Raw genomic sequence first — 12,102 nt, 5'->3', positions numbered from 1 at the left:
AGAGGAAGGACCACCTGAAGCAGTGGGCTGGGTGCTGGGGGTCCTGGGGAGGGAGTCAGAGATGGAGGTGCAGAGGGGACCAGGGACATGGAGAGGAGTGCCCAGGGCTGACACTCACTAAACTACATCTTGAAGGAGAAGGTGGCCTCAGGTAAGAGAAGAACAGTCCAGAAGAGAGGAATTTTGTGAGCAGAGACCTGGAGATGGGTCTCATGTGGCTTGTTCAGGGACCTGATGGTGGGTCAGGATCAGGACATGGAAGAAGAGCAGGAGACAGGGGTGGATGAGAGTTTGGACTGAGGGCTTTGGAGGCCACCTGTTTGGCAGTAGGTGCCATGAAGGGCCTCAGATGGAGAGATCACACGTGATGCGGCTGGTAGGGTGTGGACCACACAAGTGGAGGCTTTCATGGACTCTGCGCTTGAGATGGGATGGGCAGTGGCGCTGAGGATGGAAAAGAGAGAACTGTCTGGGGTAGGAACCTGCAGAGGGTGAAGTGTTGTGGAGGATGATGAGAAGGTCTGGGCCTGAGTGTCGGGGGACTGGGCGGGAGGGGCAGGGCCGCAGGTGTGGACGGGCAGCCTGGACCTAGACTGTGACTCCCTTCTGTGTCTGCCCTGCCCTTCCTTCCCGCCTGTAGCAGGTTGGGCGGGAGTGGGCGGTGAAGGGCCAGGCCTGGATGGCGTGGGCCCACCCTCCGGAGTATCCTCCCAGCTCAGGCCCAGTGTCATGTCCCTCCCCGCCCCCAGACAGGGATGTCCATCGCTTGGTGTTCCCCGCCGTGGGACCTCAGCATGCTGGCGTCTACAAGAGCGTCATCGCTAACAAGCTGGGCAAAGCCGCCTGCTATGCTCATCTCTACGTCACAGGTGAGGCAGGTACCCTCCGGTCAGCTGGGTACACAGTCTGGCCTCTGGCCCACCTGGGGACCTGGGTGAGGGCAGGGCCTCTGCACCAGCTCTCTTTCTCCTCCGTTCTCTGGGGAGCCACCTGGCCTTGCCTGTGCCCCCGGGGCTTGGCGATCCCATGGGGGCTGTTGGGCCCTAAAGGACCCCCACGGACGCTGGACCTGTGGCTTTCAGATGTGGTTCCAGGCCCCCCAGATGGCGCCCCTCAGGTAGTGGCTGTGACCGGGAGGATGATCACGCTTGCATGGAACCCCCCCAGGAGTCTGGACATGGCTATCGGTGGGTTCCGGCCACACGGGGCCGTGGGTGGGGAGGTGGGGCATGGACAAGACAGGCTCAGGCAGGGCACCCGGGGGGCCAGGAGAGGAAGGCAAGGCCCAGGGGGACATACAGGTCGGAGTGGGGGTGGATGGAGCATTGGGAACAGGACAGAAGTGGCTTTGCGGGCCCCCTCCCCATGGTTGACAGAGCCCTGGCTCTGGGTCAGGGGAGGAGACAAAGTGGGGGCTGCCATGTTGCCTTCTCGTCTCAGAGGGACTGGGTGCCTGGGTTGTGGTTCTTCCCCTTGCACGGTTTCCTCCTGCTCTGCGCCTCAGTCTGTCTACCTCGGGTGGTAGCAAGGAATTAGAACTAAGTTAAGCTCCCTCCCCTCCAGGACTCTTGCCTGGTAAATCCCATGGACAGAGGAGCCTGGTAGGCTGCAGTCCATGGGGTCGATAAGAGTCGGATATGACTGAGCGACTTCACTTTCATTTTTCACTTTCATGCATTGGAGAGGGAAATGGCAACCCACTCCAGTATTCTTGCCTGGAGAATCCCAGGGATAGGGGAGCCTGGTGGGCTGCCGTCTATGGGGTCGCACAGAGTCGGACACGACTGAAGTGACTTAGCAGCAGCAGCAGTAGCTAGCTCCCTCCCTGCCTATAACTGGACTGCATGCCTGACACCTCATGGTCTCTGAGCCTTCCCCCACCTGTGGTTGGGCAGGAGCAGGTGGGGGAACCGGCAGAAGTGACAGGAGAAACTGAGGCAGGTCCTCAGACCAGACTGATGATGAGTCCCTGGGTCCCGAGCCAGCAGAACGGGGGCGGGGGGCGCCCCAACCAGGCCCGCCTCTAGCAGCTGCCTCCCCACCAGACCCAGATGCCCTGACCTACACCGTGCAGCACCAGGTGCTGGGCTCAGACCAGTGGACGGCGCTGGTCACGGGCCTGCGGCAGCCCGGGTGGGCAGCCACCGGGTTGCGAAAGGGGGTCCAGCACGTCTTCCGGGTTCTCAGCACCACCATCAAGAGCAGCAGCAAGCCCTCGCCCCCGTCTGAGCCTGTGCAGCTGCTGGAGCGTGGTAAGCCTGGTGTTCCTGGAGGGGGCAGGCGAGAGCCATCGGGCCAGGGGACTGGGTGTCCGTGGAGGAGGCTCCAGGGCTGGTGTGGATGCAATAACTGGCAGGATTGGCATGGCTGCGCACACCCCCTGCCTGTCAAGAGTGCTTCCTTCTCCCTCCTGAAAGCTGCACGCACTGTGGTTGAGGCTGAGGCTCTGGGTCGGAGGAGCTGGGGGTCCAATCCCAGCTCTGCCGCTCCTGGCTGAGTTCCCTAGACGAGTTGCTAAACCTCTTTGAACCTCAGCTTCCTCGTCTATAAAAAAATGGAGCTCACATGGTGATGGGGAGGCTTCCAAGAGCAGTGGGTGCTGAGGATCTGATGTCAGGCTCAGCACTGAGCCAGCTCTCCTGTTCCCAGGCCCACCCCTGGAGGAGGCACCTGCCGTGCTGGACAAGCCAGACATCGTGTATGTGGTGGAGGGACAGCCCGCCAGTGTCACCGTCACCTTCAACCATGTGGAGGCCCAGGTCGTCTGGAGGAGGTGGGCCCTGCCTTGCCTGCCCTACTCCTCACATGAGGCGCCCGGCTCCAGCCGGCCAGGCTGACCTCCCTGGGGCTGGATCCTGGGTGACCGCCCCGTCCTGTGTCCCTCAGCTGCCGAGGGGCCCTCCTAGAGGCCCGGGCAGGTGTGTACGAGCTGAGCCAGCCGGATGACGACCAGTACTCTCTTCGGATCTGCCGGGTGAGCCGCCGGGATCTGGGAGCCCTCACTTGCACTGCTCGCAACCGCCACGGCACACAGGCCTGCTCGGTCACCCTGGAGCTGGCAGGTGGGTGACTGCGGCCTCTTTATCTCTCCCTGCTCTGAGGCCCGCAGCCCTCTCCTCATCCCCCAGGGGTACACACCCACCTGACCATCCTAGGTGCCTCTGCTCAGACTTGTCCATCTAATGACCATGATAACTGCAGTAGTAGTAAAAATAATGGTACTAGTACTAATAAGATATTTATTGAGAATTTATTGAGTATGTGGTAGGCTCGGTGTTGAGTACCTTACATTTATTATTTGTTTAATATTTAGATCAACCCTGTGAGATGGAGTCAGCTATTATCTGCATTTTACAGATGGGGAAACTGAGGCCCAGAGAATGTGCTAAGTAACAGGCCCGGAGTCACACAATGTAATAAGTCAGGAGCTAAGATTCAAGCCTGGATGCCCTACTCCAAAGCCAGACAGTGTTCCTAACTCCTGTGTTAAACATAGCAGGAAATAGTACTTCCAGAATAACAAACTGGGGTGGGGGCGGGGGTGGGGGTTGGAGGAGTGTGGGGGGGCGCAGGGCTGGGATGAAGGTGGAGAAAAAGGCGCAAGTGAGAGCATCTTATCATCAGACTCCCAGCTCTGGGATCCTGGCTGCTGCCCTTTTGCACAAACCTGTTTGACAGAGCCTCCCAACCTTTGCAGAGAGGTTTCTCCTTTCAAGATGTAGTCTCTCAGACCGTAGCCTGCATTAACTAGTAATTGTCTTGTTTTCCGGTTTGTTAATTAACTCTAGACACATGTAACTGCCACTCAGAACTTCGGATCAGCGTGAGCAAACAGTTACCTGCTGAGTAGATAAGATTCCAAGCAAATGCAAAGAAAGTGACATTTTAGTTAGCACAGGCCATCTTATCACGGGGTAAACGTGCATCTTATGGTGCTTTAAAGAAATTGTTGAAGTCCACTTGAAACTTTCTGATCCTTTTGACCTTCGTAGACTGACCCCTGCCACCACCTCCATCCCATACCCAGCAGACTAGGGACCAGATTCCTAGAGGGCAGGACGGGCAGCTTTAAAGTGGGAGAGAGGTGGCCGTAGGGTGTGTGAGGAGGAGATATGGGGGCCCTTCTGGCCCTGCTGTGGACGGTGGATGGGGTGGGGCCACTGATGGTCCGGGTCCCTGGTTTCCGTTTTCTGTCTTCCCCTCTGCCCCGCATCCTCCCACCCTATCCCACCCCGGCACTTCCCACTCAGCCACCCCTTTGCTTCTTGGTTGTGATTTTTTCTGTTTTGGGGGAGGTTTTTTGGTCATACTGCATGACTTATGGGATCTCAGTTCCCCAACTAGGGATCAAACCTGAGCCCCAGGAAGCAGAGTCCTAATCCCTAGACCACTAGGGAAGTGCCAACCACTTGCTCCTTGTTAGTATCACCTGTAGGATTCATCTTTCTTCCCAGATGTAGGAGGAGCCCAGGGGTTTGGTGGGGCCCTGGACACTGAGAGAGCAGCAGCCAGCCTGGGTGGGGCAGTGACTGAGGGAGACTGAGTCCCATTTGCCAGAGCTAGAGCAGGCCTGGGCTTGGACCACACCCCTTTCTGTTGTGCCCACCCCTGTCCCCCAGGCGGGTGGCGTGGTCCCTTCCCTCCACACCGGGCCGTGGATGCATTTTCCCCAGGATGCTGCCCCTTTTGTTCGGTGCAGAAGTCGAGCTGTGTGTGCCTGCGGCTGGGTGGTGCTCCCCGCCCAGCACCCCTGCTTTCCCCCCTACTCCCCTTAAAGCCCAGATCCTCCAACACTCTGAAAGGAGGGGGAGGGCACCAGAAGTTTCTCCAAAAAAACACAAGCACATTGGAATATGTATTGAATTCCGTCATGAGAATTAGGAGCTGCTTTAACCAGGAAATAACATGATATGTGTGGAGAATAAAATCAGTCACATGGGGGAGAACTAAACTGAGAATCGGTGACTATTCATCTTGCCATCTTCCAGATGGTAGAAGGCCCCTTAAATATTTAAATAAGATTCAGAGAGAAAACCTCAAGATGGAGGCTGTGCCATCCGTGAACTCCACGCGGGGTCACAGACTGAGCCGCCCACCGGCCCCGGATGGGTACAGTCAGAGAGGCCCGCAGCAGGACTGTGCTGAGGGCCACCACCCACAGGGGGCAGTGTCGGGCCACTCCGCAACAGCCCATTAATGCAGTGAGGGAAGCAGCTCAGGACAGCCAGTCCTGTTTTTCCAATAGAGGCAGGAAATCCAGATTTCTTTTGTGTGTGAAAATCTCCTAATTTCAAAGCTGGCCAATGAATCCCGAGAGCCCAACAAAGCAAGCCTGTACCCCCTGGCTGAGGTTTCCCGAGATTTGCAGAACATCACGTTTAGATTTACAGGGAGAATGCTTGGTTCAGGCCAGGAATTCATGTTCTTCAGGCCAAGTTTGAGAGCCCCAGGGTGGGGTGTTGGGACTCAGAGGGGGTGTGGGAGGGGGGCGGGGTCTGATGTTCTGCCTGAGGGAAGGCTCAGAGAGGGGCTGAGGAGGGAGGCCCTTGTGACCCCCACGTTCTGTTTCCCCACCACCACTGCCTGTGTTTCAGAGGCCCCCCGGTTTGAGTCCATCATGGAGGATGTGGAGGTGGGGGCTGGAGAGACCGCTCGCTTCGCCGTGGTGGTGGACGGGAAGCCCCTGCCGGACATCATGTGGTACAAGGTCAGAGGCTGGCTGCGGCCTCCTTCCGAGCATGGGTGGAGGTGGAGGGAATGGAGGGGTGACTTTCTGGGGGATGTGGAGGGGATCAGGGAAGCCTGGACAGAGAGGAGGAGAAAGTGGGACCCAGAGGCATTGGTGACGCTGGGAAACAAGGGTGGCGCCAGGCCCCTAGGGGAGCTAGCGCTAGGCCCTGAGGGCAGGGTGAGATTGGGTCTCTGGTGTGGAGGTAGAACTGGGTCCCAGGCAGACAGGAAGTCAGGCCTGGGTTGGGGTGACGGCCACCTCTGCAGGACGAGGCGCTGCTGACCGAGAGCAACCATGTGAGCTTCGTGTACGAGGAGAACGAGTGCTCCCTGGTGGTGCTCAGCGCGGGAGCCCAGGATGGAGGGGTCTACACCTGCACAGCCCGTAACCTGGCTGGCGAAGTCTCCTGCAAAGCAGAGCTGGCTGTGCAGTCAGGTGGGCTGGAACTCAAGGGGAGCAATGCTGAGTGCTCACCCAGGGATCCAATGATGTGGGCCCCCGACCGGGAAACATTCGCCCAGCCCTTCACTCTAGACCATTCCCTCCTCCAGCCCCAGCTCCAACATTAGCGCTTCTCTTCTGTGCCCTCTGTCTGCCCCGCCCAGGCGAGTCTCTGCCCCGTCCCTTGTCTTGTCCTCCCCACCTAACACCAGGCATCTCTTCCTTAGCCCAGACAGCTATGGAGGTGGAAGGGATTGGGGAAGATGAGGAGCAGCGAGGAAGGAGGCTCAGTGACTTCTATGACATCCACCAGGAGATCGGCAGGTGTGGGGCTCAGAGTGGGTATGGTGTCTGGGGGCCGATAGAGGCTGGGCCTGAGGCTCAGCAACACCTGAGCCCCGTCCTCTCCTCGCATCCTCACCCAGGGGTGCCTTCTCCTACCTGCGCCGTGTAGTGGAGCGAAGCTCCGGACTGGAGTTTGCAGCCAAGTTCATCCCCAGTCAGGCCAAGCCAAAGGCATCAGCGTGGCGGGAGGCCCGGCTGCTGGCCCGGCTCCAGCATGACTGTGTCCTCTACTTCCACGAGGCCTTCGAGAGGCGCCGGGGACTGGTCATCGTCACTGAGCTGTATCCTGGGACAGTCTGGGCGGGTGGGCGGCCTGAACAACTGGTCCTTGGAACAGCCAATTAGCAACATGTTTTACACTTTACAAAGTGGTCCCGTCGACAACTGGGATTTCTCGAGGCATCTTTATTTTTTTTAATTTTTATTTATTTTTGGCTGCACTGGGTTATTTTGTGGCTGCGTGCAGGCTTTCTCTAGTTGCAGCGAGCAGGGGCTACTCTTTGATAGAAGCACAGGCTTCTCACTGCAGTGGCTTCTCTTGTTGCGGAGCACAGGCTCTAGAGAGCATGGGCTCCAGGAGTTGTGGCACACAGACTTAGTTGCTCGGAGGCATGTGAGATCTTCTCGGACCAGGGATCAAACCCGTGTCCCCTGCACTGGCAGGTGGGTTCTTAACCACTGGACCCCCAGGGAAGTCCAAGACATCTTATAAACACTTCACAGAATGGAGAACGGAGACCTGTGTGAAGACCAACATTTTTTAGCTTAAATTTACAAAGTACTTGATGTGTGCCTGGCAGTGTTCTGGGGGTTTTACCAATATCTGTTTCATCATCATATATATTTATCTCTCGGAATTTTACTTTCCCCATTTTATAGATGATGAAACTAAGGTGTAGAGAGATAAAGTAACTCACCCGAGATCACACAGTTGGCAAGAGGCACATGATTTTTATCATGAAATGCAGTACAGTATATCCAAACATTTGCAGCAACTGCATTTCAGATACACGTTAATACTTGGTTTTATTTGGGAGGCTCTTCTCATACAGACAAAGATTTTATTCTTTCATAAGAGCTGTAGTTAAACAAAGTCACACTGAGGTAAGGATGCTAGTGGCTTGTGACTGCCACTAGCAGGGTGACCATGTCTTACACACTAGCTTCCTAGTCTGCACTGTTAGAACCCAGACCTCAGCAAAATGACAAATTACTATGTGTCATGGGCCCTCTGGGTCGTTCTCAAACAGAGTCAAGAGGTTCCATCCACAGTCAACAAAATGCTGCTCCAACTTGAGCCTTACAGACACTTCACAGGGTAGGTGAGAAGAACATTATCCCTCTCTGACAACGGCAGGAACCTAGGCTCAGAGAGGTTAGGTGACTTGCCTGAGATCCCACAGCAAGTGAGAGTTCAAGCAGGGTTGTCCCATCTACGCACCCGGATGACAGGGGAAGGGGAAGATGCAGTTGATAGCTGGTAGCAGATGTGCTTTTGGGGGAAAGAGAACCCTGTGCTGAGCTGGGACCCAACCGGAGCTCTGGGAGTAGAGGGCACCGCCTAAGGTGGGCCCGGCTGTTGGCAGTGGTCACTGTTCTCCTTGATCCAGGACATAGCTGCACAGAGGAGCTTCTGGAGCGAATGGCCAGGAAACCCACCGTGTGTGAGTCTGAGGTGAGGGCAGTGGGTGGGAGGGGCCAGGCTGGGCACCAGCGTTCACCCACCTGAGCTCTGAGACCCGAGGGGTGCATCCCGGGCATGCCATCTGTGCCCATAATCAGGCCAGGGTGGTGTGGATAGCACTGTTAGGCAGGCAGCAGAGCCTCCTTCCCTGCTCAGAGCAGACCCCCACGCTGGGACTTGCACTGTCTTCTGTAAATCTCAGCACCCACCCTGGCCCCCAGCTCTGTTGTTTTTCGGCCTTCCTCACATAAAGGTCACTCAGACGTTACCCCAGAAGGAGCCCCATCCAGACTCGTCCAGTCTCAGTGCTGTCCTGCCGTGTAGGGTTGTACAAATTGTGCACTGCACAGTTCTCCTTATTAGCATGTAAATGGTGCCCTCCTCTAATTGTGCTCTGCTCAGCCCGTGCAGCTGTCCATGGAAACCCTGGACTACTTCAGTAACCCCAAGCCTGTGTTTCGGCCCCCTCCTGAAGGCCACTTCCCAGGCATATCCTGGCTTCTTGCCACAGCCCTGGTGGTGATCAAACATAATACTCCCCGGACTCTGGGCCTCCTGTCTCCACAGATCCGGGCCTACATGCGGCAGGTGCTAGAAGGAATAGGCTACTTGCACGAGAACCACGTGCTGCACCTGGACGTCAAGGTGAGATGCAGGTGGCGGGTGGAAGCAGGCAGCACCTGTGGGAGCCAGGCCCTGGGGTGTCCTCCCCTAGGCCCTCAGTTCCCATGTCTCGCCTTGTGTCCTGCAGCCCGAGAACTTGCTGGTGTGGGATGGTGTTGAGGGCGAGGAGCAGGTGAGGATCTGTGACTTTGGGAACGCTCAGGAGCTGACACCAGGAGAACCCCAGTATTGCCAGTATGGCACACCTGAGTTCGTGGCGCCCGAGATTGTCAACCAGACCCCTGTGTCTGGAGTCACTGATATCTGGTAACGTTGGCATGCTGGGCTGCTGGGGTGGGCCGGGGCAGCTTCCCCCCATGCCATGCTGAGGATTCACTCAGGGGCAGAGAGGAGCTTTACTAAGCCCGGATGCCTGCCTTCTCTGACAGTCAGCTGCTGACCTTGCTCACAGGTCTCTTGCCCTTGTTACTACCTCCCTCTCCTCCCGCAGGGCCGACCTAACCACTCAAAGCCTCAGGCCTGTAGTCCTGGGTGCTGGGCCTCCCCACCAGTGAAGCAGGCACAGTTTCTTGGTCCCCAGATTCCTCCAGACTTCCTAGGCCAGCCCTGCCATGATCCTTGAGTCCTCCAGGCACGTCATGACCTCTGGGTTCAGGGTCTTCCCCCAAAGGAGGCACCCCTGTGCCCATTTGTCCATGGCAGTGTTCACAGGGAGGACCCTTCCTCAGTCATCAGTGGTAGCGAGAGGACTGCTCACTTCTGGTGGGGCGGGGCTGCCCTCTTACCCGCTCACTGTCCTTTCCCCACAGGCCTGTGGGTGTCGTCGCCTTCCTCTGGTAAGAAGCCCTCTGCTCTCAGGATCCCCGTCTCCTACCAGTTTCTCGTAGCAGGTCCAAACGTTAGCAGAGCCTAGGGTAACAGAACATTTGAGGGCTGCAGCCTGCCCCTTCTCTTCCATACCCTGGCTGCTTCCTGCCCTGGAAGGGGCCTCATAAGCATAAACGTGGACACCCTGCCTGCCTGCCCAAGCTTTGTCCACCACCACGTGCCTCCATGAGGGGCAGACACACTGATAGCATGCTTGGGAAGGCCAGTGCTGACTCAGTGCTATTAAGACAAGGGACCAGTCCAGAAGATGGGCTAGAAAGGGAAGGGCCAGGCTCCGGGGACATATCCCCTTGGTACAGACTCCTCGCTGCAGGGACAGGCTGTGGCTGGGGGAGGGCTGGCACAGGTATGCTAGAGCATGGGCCGAGGGCAGGGGTCTGGCTGCCCAGGGCGCAAGGCAGTGCTGCCATCAGGGGGACGAGTAGGGGCAGGACAGGCAAGATTCTGCCCGGATTCACCCAGCCTCCCCCCACCCCCCGTCCCCAGCCCTGTGCTCCTGTGGGCATCCTACTCTGTCTCCTCTCAGCCCCGGGCCCCCCTCTCACTCCAGCCCTCTCCACCCCTGCAGCCTGACGGGAATCTCCCCGTTCGTTGGGGAAAACGATCGGACGACACTGATGAACATCCGAAACTACAATGTGGCCTTCGAGGAGACCACGTTCCTGAGCCTGAGCAGGGAGGCCCGGGGCTTCCTCATCAAAGTGCTTGTGCGCGACCGGCTGTGAGTAGGAGGTCCAGGAGCCTCCCCGCTGCAGGGCCCCCTCACGCCGCCCCTGCTCCGGCCCAAGGCTTTGCCTGTAGACAGTCAGTCCCCCAGCTCCTTAGGGGCCCCATTTTCCCAAACATTTACTGAATGAATGAATGATAAATGCCTTTTTAATGCTCCTTCCTTTACAGGAGGCCTACTGCAGAGGAGACCCTCGAACATCCTTGGTTTAAAGTGAGTCTTGCGAAGTGGTGGTAAAGAGGTGGAAGGAGAGAACATTATTAGCAGCTCCATTTATTGAGTCCCTCCTGTGTGCAGTAACCATGCTATGCATTTTATTTACGTATAATCTGTTCGCCTCACAATAGCTCTATCACTCCCCTTTGGCTGATAAGGAATCCGAGGCTCAAATTGGGGTATCACAGACTGTGAGGCACAGGTCTGACCCGCCCCCCCAACATCCTAGGCATCCTCATGAGAGTTCTCCTTGGCTCCTGAGACCAGTCCTGGGTGTCCTCACTCCTGGGGCTCACCTCTGTCCTGCCCGGGTCCTGCATACTGTGGTTGGTGGGTGGCCTGACTGGTTTGTCCTCTTGGTTTTGAATTCTCTGTGGGCAGAGTTCTCACTCATCTTCAGACCCCCAGCACCGCAGGGCATAGCACCAGGCAGAGAGAGGGGTTCAGCAAATGACCCAGTCAAAGCAAACTGTTCAGGGAGAACTGTGCTGGGTCAACAGAAGGCTGAGGTCATTCTGGTATCTGTGCTTGGAATACAAGCCTGGTCACTCAGATCAGAAACGAGCTCTGAAAAGGACAGCCTGGGTGGGTGGCTGAGGAGAGTATCTGAGGTCTGGCCCACCAAGGCTGCAGATGTCTGGGGCTCTGGCTCTTCAGGAAGACAGCTGGTAAACTGGGGAGCAGGTTTCAAGTGAGACGCCTGAGCACAGGCCTCCCAGGGCAGCCAGTGTACCATGATCGGGCCTTGAGCCGTGGCGTACGGGCTGGAGTCTGGAAGCCACCGATTTCCTCTCTCGGTACTTGCATGTGCTCAATAGCTTCAGTCGTGTCTGCCTCTTTGCAACGCTGTGGACATTAGCCCACCAGGCTCCTCCATCCATGGGATTCTCCAGACAAGAATACTGGAGTGGGTTGCCGTGCCTTCCTCCAGGGGATCTTCCTGACCCAGGGGTTGAACCCACATCTCTAATGTCTTCTGCATTGGCAAGCAGGTTCTTTACCACTAGCACCATGTGGGAAGCCTGAGGTGCCTCTCCATTTAGGTTCAGGGGGGAATTTGTCCACATGTGGGCACCTTGGTGGTGGGAGTTGTTGTGACAGACCCCCTGGGAAGGGAGCCTCAGGAGCCCAGACTCGATGCTGCTGTATCTGCTGTCCCCTCCTGTAGACATTATCTCTGCACTGCCAAAGCTGAAGGGTTAGGGTTGACGGAGGACTTTCCCTCAGACCCTCTTGCTTGGTTTACAGGCACAGGCAAAGGGTGCAGAGGTGAGCACGGATCACCTAAAGTTATTCCTCTCCCGGCGGAGGTGGCAGGTGAGCTTGGCTGGGCCCCGCCTCTCTGTCTTCATCTTCGACATTCTGCAACTTTCTGTCTCTAATGCTGCCTTTTCTGTCAGATGCTCTCACTTCTGCGCATCTGTCTTCATCCACTTTTTAATTCTC

The 12,102-nt window shown here is 57.0% G+C and overlaps 1 protein-coding gene across 15 annotated transcripts in view; it reads left to right on the top strand.

Moving 5' to 3' along the window:
* The window catches only part of SPEG (striated muscle enriched protein kinase), a 60,793-nt gene that overhangs the window by 37,380 nt on the left and 11,311 nt on the right, over nt 1-12,102 (top strand). For 14 of the 15 annotated variants that reach the window (XM_043444583.1, XM_043444577.1, XM_043444582.1 and 11 more), the window contains 16 exons: nt 750-869; nt 1,083-1,187; nt 2,046-2,252; nt 2,650-2,773; nt 2,887-3,062; nt 5,595-5,707; nt 5,998-6,166; nt 6,400-6,496; nt 6,598-6,798; nt 8,135-8,192; nt 8,769-8,846; nt 8,953-9,131; nt 9,635-9,661; nt 10,282-10,434; nt 10,611-10,653; nt 11,905-11,973. In XM_043444583.1, coding sequence (XP_043300518.1) covers nt 750-869; nt 1,083-1,187; nt 2,046-2,252; nt 2,650-2,773; nt 2,887-3,062; nt 5,595-5,707; nt 5,998-6,166; nt 6,400-6,496; nt 6,598-6,798; nt 8,135-8,192; nt 8,769-8,846; nt 8,953-9,131; nt 9,635-9,661; nt 10,282-10,434; nt 10,611-10,653; nt 11,905-11,973 — 1,919 coding nt within the window. Of the gene's footprint in view, nt 1-749; nt 870-1,082; nt 1,188-2,045; nt 2,253-2,649; nt 2,774-2,886; nt 3,063-5,594; nt 5,708-5,997; nt 6,167-6,399; nt 6,497-6,597; nt 6,799-8,134; nt 8,193-8,768; nt 8,847-8,952; nt 9,132-9,634; nt 9,662-10,281; nt 10,435-10,610; nt 10,654-11,904; nt 11,974-12,102 lie in introns of those variants that run through there. The other variant, XM_043444590.1, reaches the window with a different exon arrangement.

Source organism: Cervus canadensis, chromosome 24 (genome assembly GCF_019320065.1).
Source record: "Cervus canadensis isolate Bull #8, Minnesota chromosome 24, ASM1932006v1, whole genome shotgun sequence".
In the NCBI taxonomy this organism is placed as follows: Eukaryota; Metazoa; Chordata; class Mammalia; order Artiodactyla; family Cervidae; genus Cervus; species Cervus canadensis.
Note: the sequence above shows the minus strand (reverse complement) of the source record. Positions and strands in the feature narration are given on the sequence as shown.